The following is an 18,497-nucleotide window of genomic DNA, read 5'->3' on the forward strand; positions in this document are numbered from 1 at the left end:
CACACACACACACACACACACACACACACACACACACACACACAAACTTCCCTTCCAGCCCTCCTCTCTTTCTCTCTCTCCCCCCCTCTCTGTTCAATTCAATAAGAAGACGAACAACCCGACTGAAACATGGGCGGAAGATTTGAGCAGACATTTTACAAAAGAAAATATATGAAACAACATTAAGCATGTGAAGGGGTGTCCAACGTCATTAGTCATCAGAAACATGCAAATTAAAACCACAATGAGGAAACATCACAATGCCTACAGTGGGAAGAGACTGACAATACCATGTGTTGACAAGCATGTGGAGGAACACACACCCTCATAGACTGCTGGTGGACATGCAGACGCGGTCCAGCCACTTGGCATACATAACAGCATGGCGATACCTAATCACGGTGAACATACACTTGGACTATGAATCAGCAATTTCACACCTATGTATTTACCCAGGAGAAAGGTGTGTCTGTGTCTACACAGAGACATGGATGTGAATACTCAGAGCAGCATTTTTCTCAATCCCCCTGAACTGGACACACCCCAATGGAATACTAGTCAGCTGTCAAAAGGAATATTAGTGTATACAACCACATGGATGAATCTCAAAAACTTAATGCTAATTGTGTGTTCAAGTCTATACGCTGTCTGATTCTGTTTACATGAAATTCTAAAAATGGCAAAACTGAAGTGACAGCAAATCAGTGGTTTCCTGTGACTGTCATTGAGGGGAGCTCCACCACCAAGACGCAGGAGAATACCTTTCAGGACGAGGGAACTATTTCGACTCTGGGTTTGGGTGGTGGTTACACAATTACCAAAATCCATCAAACTGTACACTTAAAATGGATGAATTTTACTGAATGTAAATAATGACGTAAAAGAAAAATCAAACCCAGAGGCTGATGAAGTGCCTTTCGGCGGGTTGTCCCGGTGCCTTGTGTGTGGTGTCTCAGGGCCTGCCAAGATGACCTTCTTGTTGGAAATAAGGTCATTCGAGGCTCATTTTCTTTCTCTTGCCTCAGAGCTGCAGATCCAGCTGACATTGACCGATTTCCAGTGGGCACCATAGTGTGTCCCAGGCGGAGGCTGACGGAAACAAGTTTGTGTTTCTGTCACTAATGATATAAGCCTTCATCGTATTCTCTGCCAGGCCATGTTGGTTGTCATTACACCCATTGAAGAAGAGAACAGAGTAATAATGAGCTGGGTGTTATCGGCTCACAAATAACTTATAATGGGCAAAGTAGGACAGAGGCAGAGCTTTTTTTGGCTAAGGAGGCTGCATGCCACTCTTTAAAATCTAGGCCAAAAAATTATTTATAATGCATAGACAGTCACTCAGAAAGTTAAAAGGTTCCTTTCTTCTCTCCTGTGAGTTTGAACATTATGCTTTTTACCCGAGACTCTCAAAAGACACCTTAGCTTCTTCCTTGGACACCTGCCTTCAGTCTATAAGTCTGAGAACACATGCATGAGGGTGGTTACTTGGCTGGGAATGAGGCCTTTGTAGAAACCCCTTAAGGGTGTCAGGTGGTCCCCAAATCCAAAAAGGTTAGGAATGAAGGAAAAGTCAGGAAACAGAGATCCTTATGTATGGGTAGTGATCACACGCTCGAGGTAAGCTTTGAGGTAAGAATTGCCTCAGGTGTCATCAGGAAGGAACCCAAACCGAGATATAATCAGCAAAGGATGGCTTGTCAACAGGTGTGTTGAAAAAAAGACAGGTCGTGTGTCCTTAACAGAGGCAAGCGGAGTGGTTATGGCCACTGTGACATCTAAGAAGAGGGTATTTGCATTGTGTCCCCGTGTTTGCCGGGGCTGTTTGGGGAAGCAGAATCTTTATTGACGCTGATACCTGTAGATATGGATACCTACCCCAAGGGAGGTGAAGCCCTCTGATGGGAATTTGCTGCGTTGTCGCAAGCCACCAGCACCCTGTCCTGACTGCACGTTGGCCAATAGCCTCCTGGTAAGTGATCGGCTGCCCTGGGCACCTTGATGCCGGGGCCCCAGGGTACCTAGAGCAGCAGGTAGACCATGTTTGATGGGCCCCGCAGCTGTCACTCCTGTTCTCTCAGTGAGCTGACTGTGGAACAAGTCCATCCTGGGTGAAATGAGGAAGGTGGGTCAGCTCTCGATCACCTTTGGCTAAGGTGACTATTGATGAGGGGCTGGTCCCGTGGGGCGGAGAGCCAGTCCCTGGGTCTGTGGTGTGTCATTAAAGGTCAAGACCTCTAGAGTGGTGCTGCTTCCCAGACCTCCCCCGGTGAGGGCAGGCTAACTGTGACACATGCTCCTTGTTTGGCTATCTCTAGAACAGCCACCATAGCCGTGCTTTCCTGTTCTGGTTCCTGAGGCTCCCAGGCTTCCTCAGAGGTCCCCTCCCCTCAAGCCAAGCAGCTCTACTTTGATCTCTGTGTAGATGCGCTGTGTAGTGTGTCATTTTTGAAATAGACTTTTTTTTATTTTTTTGGTAGTTGTAGGTTCATAGAAAAACAGAGCAGAAGGTACAGAGAGTTCCCATACATCCCCTGCCCCTATGTATGGACAGCCTCCCTGTTATCAACATCCCCCAGTGGATACAATGGATGAACCTACATTGACACATCGTTATCCCCCAGAGTCCATAGTTTACATTAGCACTCACTCTTGGTATTATACATTCTCTGAGTTTGGACAAATGTAGAATGATGTGGATCCACCATTATAATATCATACAGAGGAGTTTCACTGCCCTAAAAATCTATTCATCCGCCCCCACCTCAGTCCCTGGCAGCCATGATCTTTTCACTGTCTCCATAGTTTTGTCTTTTCCAGAATGTCATATAGTTGGAATCATGCAGCAGGTAGCCTTTTCCGATTGGCTTCTTCCGCTTAGTATTATGCATTTAAGCTCCTCTAAGTCATCTCTAAAAGGGTTCATCTGCTCTTAGCAGCTTGACAGCCATCCGTGTTCTCTGTCGTACGTTGGCCCCAGGTCAAGCACGGCTTGCAGACGTTTTTGTGTGGGGTGTGCCTCGTCTCCGCACAGGATGATGAGCTCTGGGGCAGGGGCCAGGACATACGCCCCGTGTGGCCTGGCTCTCTGCCAGACTCTCAGGGTACCTGGTTGCCCCTAGTAACTTGATGCCTAGGACTGGGTGCTCTGGGGTGGAGGGGAAATGGTTAGAGCCTAAGGAAGGGCTATCAGAGCAGAACCCTGTGGGCTGCCGCCATGTACACAGCATGTCATTTGCTCTCTGAAGTTTAAAGCTCCATGAAGTCAGACTGAACAGCATCCGGCAACGGAGCTAATCTGTGTAAGATTTTGCATCTGAGTCAGAACTTACTTATTAACACTGTCTGTCTTTGTGGCCAGAAGTCTGGCAAAACATTTTTGTCCCCATTATCCAACTCTGAATGTTACTTTCCCTGAAAGAGTTCTGATAAGATGATCACAACAGAGCACACTCTGATAGAAAATACTTCCATTTCATAATAAAGCCTTTATGCAGTGGAATGTTCTAGTAACTGGTGTGTTCTGTGTTTACAGAGCTTCTCGAAACAAGTCTGAGAAGAAGCGTCGGGACCAGTTCAATGTTCTCATCAAAGAGCTTAGCTCCATGCTCCCTGGCAACACGCGGAAAATGGACAAAACAACCGTGCTGGAAAAGGTCATTGGATTTTTGCAGAAACACAATGGTAAAGATTACATTTCTCCCCATTTTTATTCCATTCCTGTCCTCTCATTTGGCGATGACTTCATCAAGCTGGTCTTCTGCTTGGTTCTCTCTTTCCAGCAAAGCCCGATCTCATCAGTACAGGCTTCCTCTTGCAAAGGCACGCCACCCTCTTTAATATCCCACCTCCAGCAGGTTTTGGGAAAGGACACTCACCTCCCAAATTGCTTTATTAGCCAGAGGAGAGAATCCAGAGCAGCCTCACAGGTAGCACCCAGCCCAAGTGGAGTGGCATTAACAGTGGGAGTGTCTTGATTAAAAATGTCTGCAGCAAGCATTTTTCATTCAGCTCTGAAGAGATGCAATGCCCAAGAATTCATTTTCTACTGGAGCAAAGTGGACTGGTTTCTCCAACCACCTCTGCCATGGCCCCTGAACTCTTTAGCTTTCTGAGCTACACCATGGAAAAAATAAACTGAAAATCAGCAACTTACTTACTGTCAAATCCATTTTTTTATTGAAATATAATTCAAGTGCCATAAAATTCACCATTCTGAAGTTTTTAATACAGCGGTTTTAGTATATCCAAAAGGCTGTGCCACCGTTAACACTAATTTTATCATCTCATAAAGCGGTCACTCCCTATTTCCCCTCCCTCCAAATCCTGACAACCCCTCAACTATTTTCTGTCCCTCTAGATTTGCCTGTTCTAGGCATTTCATACAACTGGAACCATCCAATATGTGGTCTTTGGTTTCTGGCTTCTTTCACTTAGCATCCATATTTTAACAAGTACTTGTGTTTCACTCCACGTTATGGCCAATAATATCTATGGTATGGATATACCACATTTTGCTTAACCATATATCGGTTGATGGGGCTTTTGCATTGTTTCCACTCTTCAGCCATTATGAATAATGCTTCATGTACAGTCCTTTGCAGGGTTTATATACTTTCAGTTCTCTTGGATATATATCTAGGATTAGAATTGCTGGGTCCAGTGGTAATTCAAGTTCAACTTTTTGAGGAACTGCCAAACTGGTTTCTGCAGCAGCTGGACAATTTTAATTTTTTTTAAGATTTTATTTATCTGAGAAGGAGAGCACAAACAAGGGGAGAGGCAGAGGCAGAGGGAGAAGCAGGGTCCCCGCTGAGCAGGGAGCCAGATGCGGGGCTCGATCCCAGGACCCCTGGGATCATGACCTGAGCCAAAGGCAGATGCTTAACCAACTGAGCCACCCAGTCACAATTTTATTCTCCCAGCAACAGTGAATGAGGGTTTCAATTTCTCCACATCCCCACATCTGGGGGTGTGTGTGTGTGTGTGTGTGTGTGTGTGTGTGTGTGTGTGTGGTGTTTATTATAGCCTTCCTAGGGAGTATGAAGCAATTATCTCATTATGGTTTTGATTTGCATTTCCCTAAAGATTAATAGTGTTCAGCTTTTCATGAACTTATTGGCCATTTGTATATCTTCTTTAGAGAAATGTCTGTTCAAATCCTTTGTCCATTGTTTAATTGGATTATCTATCTTTTTGTTGTTGAGTTGTAAGAGTTCTTCATATATTCTGGATACTAGACCCTCATCAGATATATAATTTGCAAATATTTCCCCCCGTTCTGTGGGTTGCCTTTCACTTTTTTACTGATGTCTTTTGACACACAAAAGTTTCCAAGTTTGAAGTCCAATTATCTTTTTTTGTTGTCGTTGGTTGTGTGTGTCTTAGGTATCTTATCTAAGAAACTATGGTCTAATCTAAGGATATGAACATTTACATCACCTATGTTTTCTTCTAAGAGTTTTATAGTTTTAAGCCATAGATTAAGCATCATGCATATAAGCTACAGGGTTAGCATTTAGGCATATGATCCATTTTGAGTTATTTTTTGTATATGGAGTAAGATAGGGAGTTGAAATTCATCCTTTTGCATGTGTATATCCAGTTATCCCAACATTCCTTTCTTTTTTAAAAACGTTTTAATACTTACAGAAAATACACAAATAATAACTGTACAATTGAGTTTCTTATCACACTGTATATTAGTAAACACAGCTAGGAAACCAACACACAGGTCAATAAATACAAGCTTCCCCAATAGATGCCCCTTCCTTCCTATTACCTCTGCTTTCCCCAGAAGTAATCTCTGTTTTGACTTCTAATACTAGAGTTTGGCTATTGGGACTTATTCAGATGGAATCATAGATCATAAACATGATGTTTATGAGGTTAATCTGTGTTTTTCCAGTGTTCTGGCTTGTTCATTTTCGTTGGTATATAGTATTCCATTATATGAAGTTACCACTTGAATCTATCCTTGAACTTATGTCTTTCTCAAACTTAAGAAATATAAGAAAGACTTATGTCTTTCTCTTTTACCTTTTTCCTTTAAACCCTTTTACCTCTTAGCACTGACCACCCTGCCCCACTGCTCACCTATGGATGGTACAAAAAAAATTGGAGAAGAATTAAGAGGGTTCAGTAGATATTAACAAGCAAGAAGAGCAGAATTCTTTTTTTTTTTCTTCACCATGACACCAAACATAATAAAGTCAGAAATGTCAGGTTATTGAGGAGATAATTACGATTATTCTGTGCTCACAGTGATACTTCTCTTTCACTGAATGTTTTCCTAGACAAGATGATTTCATGGAAGAGGGCACAGCTAGGACATTAGAAAGTTTCGTTATACTTGCTATTCTTTTATTATTTCTTTAATAATTGTATATACCTATTAAAAAGATGACAGTAATGATATATCCTCCTTCTTTTTCTTCCAAAGCTGCCCAGGGGAGTGTAGAGAATATGTTAATTGCTTTTGTTAAAAGTCAGGGAAGAACAATCAAGCAGGATTGGAATAAAGTGTTGCCGCAGTATTCAATTGCCCCAATAATTTAATCAGAACGGTTATGTTTCCTAAATAATGATTTGGCTAAGTGAAATAGCAGGTTGGTGCGATTACCAAGATATTTTGCACAAATTACTCAAACTAGGTCAGTGCCACTGAGAAGCAGGACAGCTGTTAAATAGGACAGCTGGGATCAAGTTCATCAGTGTGACATTTATGCTGGGCTCTGTCCGCTGCAGAATTACAGAATTGTCAAATTGGGACCTGGAAAGAATCAGTTAGCAGAAATGCAGCCTCCTAACACCAGGAGTGCCCATCTCCAGCTCACCTTTTTTATAAGATTAAGGCCTACTTTGCACAGCCCCCTTAAATGCAACCCTCCCTGATCACCTGCAGATCTCACTCATCTTCTGTGATTTTATATTCCAAAGAAAGCAGAAAATTCATGGTAGATTTTATGGAGAAATACCGCAGGGGGCCAAAATTTGGATTAAATCAAAAAAATAAAAACAAACAATAACTTCCGTTATAATCCAAATGGACATGAACTCCACAAGCATCTGCAGTAGGGCAGAGAACAACATGGTCAGCATTTATTCAGGGCTCCCCATGAGTCAGGCAGGCATTGTTCTAAGGACTCTTGTATAGGAACACATGTGAACTTCACAGCAGCTCCCCTGAGTTAATATTATTTCACAGATGAAACAACCAAGGCACAGAGATGTTAGGCCACTCACCCAAGTCAGACAGCCAGGGAAAATCTATACAGGGCAGTCTGCTTCCAGATCCCAGGTTTTTAATACTACACCATGCTGTTTTTCCACAAGGCATAATTCATGGAGCTCTTGGGGATATTTGTATTACTGTGCTGTAGCAGCCCATTAGTGTAGCCATTTAGCCTACTGGTTCTCAACCTTGGCCACCCATTAGAATCACCTGGAGAGTTTTAAAAATACATATAACTGGGTCACACCTCAGAGATCAATAAATCAGAATATCTAGGGGTGGAACCCCAGTGGTGAGCTGCAGCTGGCTCATCCTGACTTGCAAAAGATGATTGTTAAATTTTCAGGAGTTTTGCAAGCCAGTTGACAGCTTAAAATTAGCCACTGTGTGAGTATTTACACCACAGAAATGGGAAAGCACTATAAATCAGGGCCTTTTTTTTTTCTTTTTTATTCTTTCTTTCTTTTTTTTTTTTTTTTCTTTAGGGAGGGAAAGCCTTTTACCAGCACACCACTGGGTGAGGCACAAGCATCTGTATTTTTAGAATTTCCGGGGTGATTCCAGTGTGCAGCCAGGGTAAAGAACTGTGGATTTAGACCTGCTTTCTGCCTTCATGATACAGGAAGGCCACATGATAAGCAAGAAAAGATGATTAAGTCTAGGTAGTCATTATAATTCTTTATGATGACTTTTTCCTCAATAATTGTTCAAGCATCCCCTTTTTCTCAGCTTGGAAGGCAAATCTTGATCCTGGAATGGATACATATTCTTTTTGAAGGAATCCAAATCAAAATGAGAACCTGACCATGTTTCTTCGTAGGTAAATTTTATGTCATCAGTGTCTAAGAGATAAATCCCTGAATTATGTAAATAACAAAGTGTATTGCACATCTTTATCCACATCCATCTAAATGTTACTTCTACAGGACCAGGCTGACCTGCAATGCTTTCCTCTTCTTATGTGAATCTCAAGCTGATTTCATGTGATTTTCTTCCAACATCCAATCATATTCCTCTTTCATGCCCCTTCATTTTGTCTGCCTTAGTGGATAGGGACTAGGGGCTTGCGGAGAAGCTGAACACGAAGAGAAATGTGTCTGGTGGACAGGATAATGTTAACCCAGCTTAGTAGAGACTTTCTGCCCCATTTCCCAGACTTTTCTTTGACCACACATAAGCCAGAGACATACTGCTCCTTGTTCACACCTACCAGGAACAATTGGGAGGTGAGCACTCTAGGACACAACTGCAATTTACACTACAGTAGAATTTTGGGGTTCAGCTGTTAATTGTAATGTTTTTCTTCAGAAAAGAAATGATTCCAGGTGGTTTTGCTTCCCTTGCTATTTAGAAACTGCCATCACCACACCTCTTTGCTGACCCTGCCCTGTCACTTGTAGCTTATGATATTGGTCACATCAAATGCCAGTGGATGAGAGTTTCACCCTCTCTTCCTTGCCTCGGCTGGCACCCCAGAATGAACACTGGTCCAGAACTACCTCTGCTTCCCAGGATGCATTTCACGTTGTGCAGCCTCTGGCCACCGTGGTGGCAACAGCTTGTTCTTTCCAAAATCTTGGAGGAAGAAACCATCCCAGTAGCATCACAAAAATAATCCCTAAAGAAACCTCTTACTACATAAAGTGGGGCAAAATGTTGGTTAAGATGAAGGATCAAGAGCGCCTGGGTGGCTCAGTCGGTTAAGGGTCTGCCTTTGGCTCAGGTCATGATCGAGCCCCGCATCAGGCTCCCTGCTCAGGGGAGAGCCTGCTTCTCCCTCTGCCTCTCCCTCTGTCTGCTGCTCAGCCTGCTTGTACTCTCTCTCTTTGTATCAAATAAATAAATAAAATCTTAAAAAAAAAAAAAGATGGAGGATCAACTGAAGGAAAAACAAATATATCCGATACAGCATTTGAGCTATCTGTAATAATCTTATCAGAGACATTTTAGTAATAAAACAAAATACACTTTCAAAAATGCAAAAGAACTCGAGTATTTAAGGAGTCCTGTGTGTTCCAATGACTATTGAATTTACAAACATGAATAACATCTTCAGTACAAGGTAGAACAGAAACAAGCAAACTATATATCAATCCAGAAAAGGTTTGAGATTCTGGCTTTAAAAGCAACTAAATAACATGTATTTGTCTGACACATTGTACTTCAGTATCTGGAACTGCTGAAAAATACATGACATTCTGCCTAGACACAGGAGGTTATTTACTACAAGCCTAAGGTGTGTCTGGAATTTTTGAAAATCCCAGATTTCTAAAGTGTTCTGCTTTGCCTTGACCCTGAAAGGCAGCTTAGGGCTGTGTCCCACCGCCCCTGTCTTTGTTCCCATTGCCTTGATAGGTGGCAACTGCCTAACTCCCAACTGCTTTGTCATGGGGAAATTCAAGGGCATTGTGCTCCTGCTACTGGCAAGCACTATGGCCACACAGAGAGCGGAGGACTCTTCTCCGGAAGCCTCATTAAAAGGGTGTGAAAACATCCAGAGCCGCCTTTAAGCCCATTACATCCAAAGTTCAGGGTAACCTATTTCCTTATCCAGGCTTCTTTTAATTTAAACAACACAGAAGTTTACACAAAATTACATAGAAATAAATGTGCTTCATTTGTTAATTCTAATTCCAAGGTGCCTTTGACTATAACCGTTTATTTATGGTTTTTTTTTTTTTAGAAGTCTCAGCGCAAACGGAAATCTGTGATATTCAGCAGGACTGGAAGCCTTCATTCCTCAGTAATGAAGAATTCACCCAGCTGATGTTGGAGGTGAAATGCACTTTCAAATTAGCTTAATTCGTTGCAAATCAAAATGTAGCTGCTTGTTCCAGATAAGACCTGGTGCCCAAAGTAAACAACTGTCCTTGACCCTGGAAAGAGGTCTTGAAACAGACACCCCTTGAAGCCCTGCGTGCTATTGCTTATTTTTTGGCTAGAGTTTGGCAGTATAAGCAAGAATCCCGAAACTGGATGTGAGTGTGTGCAGGGCAAGCCCGCTCATGGTCTCCCAACTAGAGGACACCCAGTGGGGGATCTGGGGAGGGACAAGGGTGCAGGTAGGTAGAAGGAGGGGAAGGAGGGAGGAAATCAGAGTCTCCTCTTTAGAAGGCGGTGATTATATGATTATGTTTTTCCCTTAGTAGAACACATTTTGAAAACAAAAGTCTTCTTTTAAAGTTAGGCTTTTAACTTGAGCTCATATTACATCAACATAGCACGTGGGTGTCTCCCGTAAGTGACCCTGTGCCTCCCCACCCAGCACACGCCCTTTCTGGGCTGAGAAAGATGCTCACGTTTCTTCCTCTAGAAAGTTAGGTGCCCACACCCATCTTCAGGGCTAAATTTGTGGAAATCTGGCCAGTGGCCTTCTTCAGTGTCCTGTGTTTACATTTGGGTGAAACCCATCTGTACAGATGAGGATGGGTCTCTACAAAAACATGTGGCAGGGTGCTCTGACGTCTCAACTGAGGATTAGGCTGGGAGTGTATGGACATGACAGTGGAGGGAGAGAAGGCTCCAGACGTGGCATGTCTGGGCCCTTGACTTAGAAGAGGAAACCAAGACAAATGAGTTCAGCGAAAGGAAGTTAGACGCTGGCTACATGTCAGTGGTTCCTGGCAGGGTTTTTGGAGAGTGGCTTCTTTCTATATCTCATCTTAGGTGCGTGTATAAGACTGATGTAAACTTTAATTTACATAGATTAACTATGCAGAAAACAGAAAGTACTGGAGTAAGAAAATGCCAGAATGAAGATGTCCAAATATTATGAAATATAAGCGCATTAATGAACATTTGCATAAAATGAAAGATACTTAAATCTACATGTGAACTATATTTAAAGAAAATACAGAACTTTCTCCAGAAGCAATGCATTTTAAGTATGTTAAATTTAGACCAGCTTGTGAAATATAATGTTGAATTAATGCATCATTATGCTACTTTACATAAACCGTTTTATCTTTTAATTCTTAGGGACAGTAGTTAAAACGCATAACCCTACAGCACCCAGCCTCTTTTTAAGAGCCTGTAGCACATCTTTCTTCTCCCCCTCCCCCACTGAGTTTCAAGATATCAAAAGTGTCTGAGGAAACAAGACTTTTAGAAAGTTAAAAATGGATACATATTTGGGCTGAAAGGCAGGACTGAGATTCGGGAGACTGGAATTTCTAGAAAAAGAAGATTTTAGATTTGTATGTATATTCTTTCTGCACGTTCCCCGGCTCCCAGTATAGACTCCTTGAAGCAAATCTGAAGGAATCGTGCCTGATGAGTGAATTAAGCCTGAAGTTAATCCTGTGCAACAAGCAGGCCTTCTGGGCAAATTGCAGCTTTGAGGAGCCTGGGAAACCCACCCACTAGTGCTTCTGATTTATCTCTGACTGTTCTAAGCTTCTGTTCCAACCTGTTGCCCTTCAGGAGACACAGACCTGGCCATGAGTTAACCGCACCTCCGGTATCTTCTCCCGGATGGCCTGGCCGCCACAGGGCCCCCAGAGGATGAGGTTGTCACCATTTGCCACTAGGCTTCTTCTTGCTCGTGCGTGTCCCTTTCCAGCCACACAGCCTCTCCTTTTCCGGAGCCGTTTCAGGGGCTGTGAGGAATTCAGATGCCATGTCTTGGTAACCGTGAAGTTCCGTTTTAAATCGGGACAGAACCCATCAGGCCCCAGGGTGCTGCACCACTGGTGCCCTCTTGATGTGAGTCCCAACTCCTCTCCTCTCCTCTCAGAAAGGCCCCAGCCCAGTGCACACAGTCGTGGAGTTTGAAAGAACAAAAGTGCCTTGGTTGCAGAACCCCCAGGCGGGTACCGTGTAAGCCGACGTAGATGCTGGCTACGAGCCCGTGAGCACATCGACTCCGACGAAGGGGCAGCAGCTCTTGCCGACTGGTCCCTAGGGAGTTTGTAACATTTCTTCTGAATTGTATTCAGCAATCTTTCCTCTTAGCCCAGAGGTTGTCCCCGGGAACACAGGAAGCATCAGAATCAGGAGTTGGCAGAAAGGGGTGTTTTCATTCCCTTCTGGTGTGTGGCAGGTATAAAATTGGGGCCGTTGGGGCATTTTGGCGTCCCTGGAGCTGCCGTCACAGTCACCTTTACTTTGCGACTTTGCAGTCAGTCTGCTGAGTCCCTCAGATCGGGCTGATGGGACCCACTAAAACCCGGCAAGTGTGCTCCAAGCAGTGACTCAGCACACCTCTTGTGCATTTAATGGAAGACGCCAATAAGCTGATGAAAGTTATCTCCCATCTGTAAATACCTTCAGCTTTTTAACACCCACATGCTTTAGAAATCCAAGAGGGGCTTGGGCTCACAGCACAAGAAGATCGTTTGGACTGCTTCTCTTTTCCCAGTATGCTGCCCTGCTTTTTCCAAAAAGGTCCCACTGCCCTCCTCAACAGTGCCCCCACCTCTTAAAGCTCACCTCTAGGAGTGCCGCAAATAGAACTGAAAAAAAAATTAGGAAAAGAAGCAAAAGGTACCAGGATGTACCTCTGGGTTCACCATGACCCATAAATCTTATTTGGGATTTCTCAGCCTCGGCCCTATTGACACCTTCATTGTTATGGGGGTGTCCTGTGCATTGTAGGATGTTTCGAAGCATCTTTGGCCTCTACCCACTAGATGCCAACAGCACCCACCCCAGTAGTGACCACCAAAAATGTCTGCTGCCATTGCTTAGATGTCTCCCAACAGGTGTGAGGGGAGAGGGGGCAAAGCTGCCCCCAGTTGAAAACCACTGATGTAACCCAAAAGGATGAGGTCCTCTTAAGAAACATGCTTTAATCTATTTTTCAGTCTTGAATCCTGCAATATGTGAGTATAAAATAATAAATGACCCTAGTGTTCATTTTCCTGGTGAAGAGAGCTCTCTCCCATCCTGGCACGGTACCCTCCATGCCCAGTTAATGGACCGTTTCCAGTTCCTGTTGCAGTGCACCTAGCTGCACCCTCCTAACTGAACGAATTAATGCCCCTATGACCGTGCAGACTTCTAGTAACACCCTGAGAGGAACTAGCCGAGTGCATACAAAATGTTTCCAGAACTTTCTAAGCACATATTTCAGTGTGGCTTTTTTTTTCCTTTAAAGAGGAAACTTTCACATTCGAGGAAGATGCTATTTCAAAGATGCAGTCAGTACAAAGTGATAGGTTTACAGTAACAGTCCACCTGAGCATATTACTCCCTCAGAGACTCATTTTCCAATGAGATGGGCTTGTCTTAGTCTTTTCCTTCTATTTGGGGCACCCGTATATCCCGTTGCCAGGATGACCCCATTCAGTGCTGAATTTCACAGTCTGAATTTTAGAAATCAACTTTCAGTTGTGTCTTATGAAAGCATTGTGAGCATCCAATAAGGAATCTAAAAACAAAACAGCAGAAGTGTGAGAAAACATTAAGAGCCTGCATCCTTTCTTTTCTATCAGAAGCACCTAGAGTAGCATGCCTCACATACAGTAGACACTTAGCAAGTAATGCGAACGTTCTTGACAAACAGTTCCTTCGGGAGGCATTCCTCCTGTGGCAATGAATGTAGGCAGAGGTCGACCCTGACCGACAGTTGTTAATGCACCTGTTAGGTCCGATACCTTCCGGTCCATGTTTACCGCTGAACTCAAAGCGATATTGGGGATCAGGGGATGGGAACCATAAAATATCATCTTTTTAATGGTAACTGTGATGTTTCTGGTCCAGCCCAATGGGATGCTTACCATTAAAAAACTACTTAGGTAATTCCCATGGCTAAATTGAATTTTAGGATACCAAGAGGTCAGATTTTCCAGGGGGCCCTTTAGTGCTTTAGCAAGCCCTTTGCCTGGGCGAGACGAAGTCTGCATATGAAACCATCCTGTGTGCTAGGCTGAAAAGTGCAGTGAGGTTATTTGTGGAAATCTTCTGAGAATTACAAAATAAATTCAGTGTCATAATAGGGGATCCTTTGCTTCAGTGACATCCTCCTCCATAAAAGCGCCACTAAGGAGCCTTCCACTGTTGGGTTCTCTGCAGGCACTGGACGGCTTCATTATTGCAGTGACAACGGACGGCAGCATCCTGTATGTTTCTGACAGTATCACACCTCTCCTTGGGCACTTACCAGTAAGTTTCTGCTCTGCTGGCCTTTGCCAGTCCACATTATCGTCTTCCCTTGAGAACCATTCAGATCTCACATTGGGGGTGATGTAGGTCTGAGGGGGGTCTGTGTGTAAGGAGGGTTAAGGAATGTCCTCAACAAGGCTGAGGCCAGAGTCCTGGTGGGGGCAGGGCTTCTAGAGGAAGGGCAGGTGCAGAAAGATGCTGTTCTAGAACAAACAAGGCACCCAGATCTCGACATGGCAAAACCTGGCAGGGGGGATATGGGTGCAGGTCCTTACCCTTCTGTGCCCCAGAAACCACACAGGAGCTGAGCTGACGACAGAATCCTAGCACAGTTAGCAGATCTTAGAGCCTGAACAGAGGCTTATGTATATCCTACAAAGGGAAAAGCCGACCTCCCAGGTCAACTGAGAGCTGGTGGAGGAACGCGCGGCAGATGGCTTGAGATGGGACGTGGTTTGGGGACATGTCTGAGATTGCAAGTAGGTGGTGACACTTAATGGTAATAAAGGATCTGTGACAGGGGTGATGGGGGTGGTGGTGGGGGGAGAGTTGAAATATTCTGGGAAGATGTGTTTGTTTGGACCAGGGAGGCCTTGGGGAATGGGGAGGGTGTAGGCAGGACGACAAGCTCTGCTGTCCCAGGGACTCCAGATGGAGGCTCAGAGGCGGGCTGGGTGCTGCTTGACAAAGGCCCTCCTAGATGCTCCTCCCTCCCCTTCTTCCTCCCTCCTTCCCTCCCTTCTCCCCTCTCTGCCTCTCCTCCCTCCTTCTCCTCCTCTCTGCCTAAGCCTGCCTGGTGCCCTGGTAACCCTCAGTCAGAAGGACCCGGCTCACCAAGCAGCACCTGGCTGGTAGACGGTCCACCTCTGGGGATCCCTCAAAGGCATTTGGCCAGCCTTCCATTTCCTGCCACACCTTATTTATTCCTACAGACTGTGACTTTGAATGACAGTTCTACCAGCGGCATCCTGATGGGGATAAAGCCTCCTGTCTTCTCCCTCCTCCCCACAAGCTCTGTCAAACCACCTAACCCCACCACTCCCCACTCCCAGAACAACTTCCCTTGGTTCCTGTACAAAGGAAATCCTGGGCCAGGAAGACACCGGAGGACCATGGCCCCCTCTCCTTAGCTGCACCTGCTGGGGGAGAGTGCAGCCTTGTTTCGTGAGCAGCTCGCCTTCCTTGGGGTGATGAGCCCAGCTTTGCTACTGGCCCAAGATTCCATATTTTCCTGGGTTACCCTTTTCCTCAGAAGCCACTCCCCATCACATCGTTTCTGCAAACGATGCAGATCAGAGTCACCATCCACATTCTTCCTTTGCTGGTCACTGTGCGGTATAGCCCAAAAAAGCAGTTTTTACCCTGCTAGGCAGATGCCTTTGCATTACCCCATTGTTTGTCTAACCTTTGTGTTTCGGTCCACCCCCTGCACCGTCTCCAAGGTGCATTAGGTTTGGGGCATTCTCTCTCCTCTTGACTGCTGTCAGAGAGGCTGGTTCTCAGCCCCGAGGAGGCAAGAGTGCAGTTTCACCTTGGTTTTATCTGAGGCCAGAATAGTGATGAGGCTGATAGAGGTAACACAGAAGTGACCCCATCAAATCAGCCTGGCTTCTTCGGGCTGACCTGAGGGGGCTGAGGAAAGAAGAAGCAATGGGGTGCTTCGTTGGAGGGGTTTGTGTTTTGTCTTGAATGGACAGGATTGAACCATGACAGGCGCTGATTGAAAGCAATAACACGGAGCCTCCTTAATGACCCAGGAATGAGATGCAAGAGCCCAGAGCTGTTTGAGCAAACAGGATTTGCACTGTTGTGCTTTATGCTCTTGTAATTATCTGATGACCCAGTTGCTATACATGGCAGAAGGGACTTGGAAAGTGAGTCTGGAATTCTGCTTTGAAATTACAGAGCAATTTAGGACCACCTTTGTGAATTATTTTCTAACTCTGGAAGGAGCAGAAATAATCCCATCTCTACTTATCAGTGCTAGATCCGTATGAATCATGAGTGTCTGTATATAGACCCACACCCAGAAACACATAGAGTCAACCCTTAAGCTCTCCAGTGGAGGTGAGCCCAGGATGGACAATCCCCAAATTTAACTTCCATTTACTTCTAACTCATATTATCTGGTTTTTACCAAGAGCACTGCCTGCTTTTCCTTTTTTGCTTAGCATTCACTTTCATCTTTGTTCTCTTGCAAGGACAGGAGCTTCCCTGGTGCCAATCAGTAACCAGCTGGTTGAGCAGAGGAGCCCATCCGGGAGTAATACCTCTATCACCTCTACTTTACAAAGGAGGAGACCCAAGGTGGCCCAGCCAGTGAGGGCAGAGCCGGGCTTAAACCAGGTGCAACTGCCCGCAGAGCCCAAGCTCCTTACCACTCTGCTCTGGTATCTTCCTGATGCCAAGGATTTGGGTTGCTATCCAGGAATTCTGCTTTTGTTTTAATGCACTTCAATTTGGACTTCCCTCTTACTAAGCATGAGCCCAGGACTTGTCCATGGATGATGCAGCCATTGAAAAGTCCCATGTGAGATTATTTTTCCTTAAAGGTTTGCTGTTTTGTTCAGAGATTTCACCTGTTAAACCGTTAGAGACTAATAGAGAAGCAGCTTAACATTTATTGAGCACTCACAATGTACCAAACGCCATTAAGAGTCCCTTACGTGAGTTCATGGATGTAAAGCACTTAGAATAGTAGCTAGCACAGAACTAGAGCTAAATCACATTTGCTGTCCTTACAATGGAGAATTACAATTCTTAGGAAGAGGATGGGGAACTGAAGGGCGGTGGTCAGTCTTCTTGGGACAGGTGGCCATTGACGCAAGGCACGTCCAACAGAGATGCAGTGTGGGCAGGGGCAGGGCCCATGGGCCCCAGCAGCCGTGCCCCCTGTTTGTATCAGAGGCTGGCATACCAGGGGTTGGGTCCCACTGCCCCTTGTGGGGCCTGGGATTGGAAGCCCATTGGTGATTGGGAAGGTTGGGGGATAAGCAGCAAGAATTCCTTTCTTCTTTTGAGACTGTCAGGCTTACTTGTCTCTCTGTTTCCTTCCTACTACTAGAAACTCAGACATGGCAGAAGCTCACATGATAGATTTTTGTACAGCAATATTCTGATGCAATATTCTAGAGCTTTCTTTCCCAATTTGATAGAAAAAAGAAAACAGCTCAAAGCAGGAAATGGTTTTAAGACAAAGTCAAAGCTTTCCTGTGGTGGTGACACCAGCACATTTTGGTGTCTAGAATTAACACAGGCAGTCAAAGAAGCAATGTGGGCATGGCGGATGAGCATGCTGATGGAGGACCAAGGGCTAAAGGGAGATTCTGGGATGAAAACCTTCCAGGAAAGATCTAAGGGACTAAGTCACATGCCTCCGACGGAATCGGGAAAGAATATGGCTGAGGCAGAACCAAATGAGAGACCCAAAGTAGGCATAAACTGTATTTCCTTTTTGGACTTTTGTTTGAGTTTCTAAAGAATCTAACTTCCCAGATTGCTGTTTTGATTTGCTAATGATTGCAGTGTTTGCTTAATGGGCCGGACCATGCTACCCATCCATATGGCAGAGGTCCTGTCTTCAGGCCTGAGCACAGACCCGACGTGCCTAAGTGTTCATTGAGTGAGGGGCTGAGTTCATAAACGGGGCTGCTAACCTCGAGAGCAATGCAAATAGCTCGGCAGGAGTGGGAGGTGCCTCCAAAGGGAGAAATATGGGCACGGACAGTACCACCTCCCCAAAGGAAAATCATCTAAGGCACAAGTGCTTATAAATGTGGAGAAATCTACAGACCAAAAACTACTTCCATGGAATGCTGGTTCTCCCAGTGAAAGCTCCAGAAAGCAGTGCAAGATGAAAGTAGAATAAAGGGCCAAGTTCCCATGGCAAGGGTCACAGCAGGGAGAGGAGGTTGCAGAAAAGGAAAGACAGAGCCCCTGGCTTACATTACCACACAACACAGCAGCAAGTCCATGAAACACCTCCCAGGAGACATCACTCTGCCCTTCCTTCCCTGGCCTGCCCCTCACCTGCTGGAAGAACCCGCCTGATCCCGGGCATCTGATCAGAGATGGCTCTGGGTGGGGGCCGAGCTGGGGGTCGCTCTGTCTAGGAGGGCTGTGGCAGGTGTGGCTGCATGCAGCTCAGAGCTGGTCACAG

At 45.0% G+C, this 18,497-nt stretch overlaps 1 protein-coding gene across 2 annotated transcripts in view; it reads left to right on the forward strand.

The window, feature by feature from the left end:
- The window catches only part of NPAS2 (neuronal PAS domain protein 2), a 151,963-nt gene that overhangs the window by 85,611 nt on the left and 47,855 nt on the right, over window positions 1-18,497 (forward strand). For both annotated transcript variants that reach the window (XM_025869020.2, XM_073897862.1), the window contains exons 3-5: window positions 3,536-3,684; window positions 9,918-10,009; window positions 14,249-14,338. In XM_025869020.2, coding sequence (XP_025724805.1) covers window positions 3,536-3,684; window positions 9,918-10,009; window positions 14,249-14,338 — 331 coding nt within the window. The remainder of the gene's footprint in view (window positions 1-3,535; window positions 3,685-9,917; window positions 10,010-14,248; window positions 14,339-18,497) is intronic.

The sequence above is a fragment of the Callorhinus ursinus genome, unplaced genomic scaffold (genome assembly GCF_003265705.2).
Source record: "Callorhinus ursinus isolate GAN/ISIS: 27379988/994484 unplaced genomic scaffold, GSC_fseal_2.0 scaffold10, whole genome shotgun sequence".
In the NCBI taxonomy this organism is placed as follows: domain Eukaryota; kingdom Metazoa; phylum Chordata; class Mammalia; order Carnivora; family Otariidae; genus Callorhinus; species Callorhinus ursinus.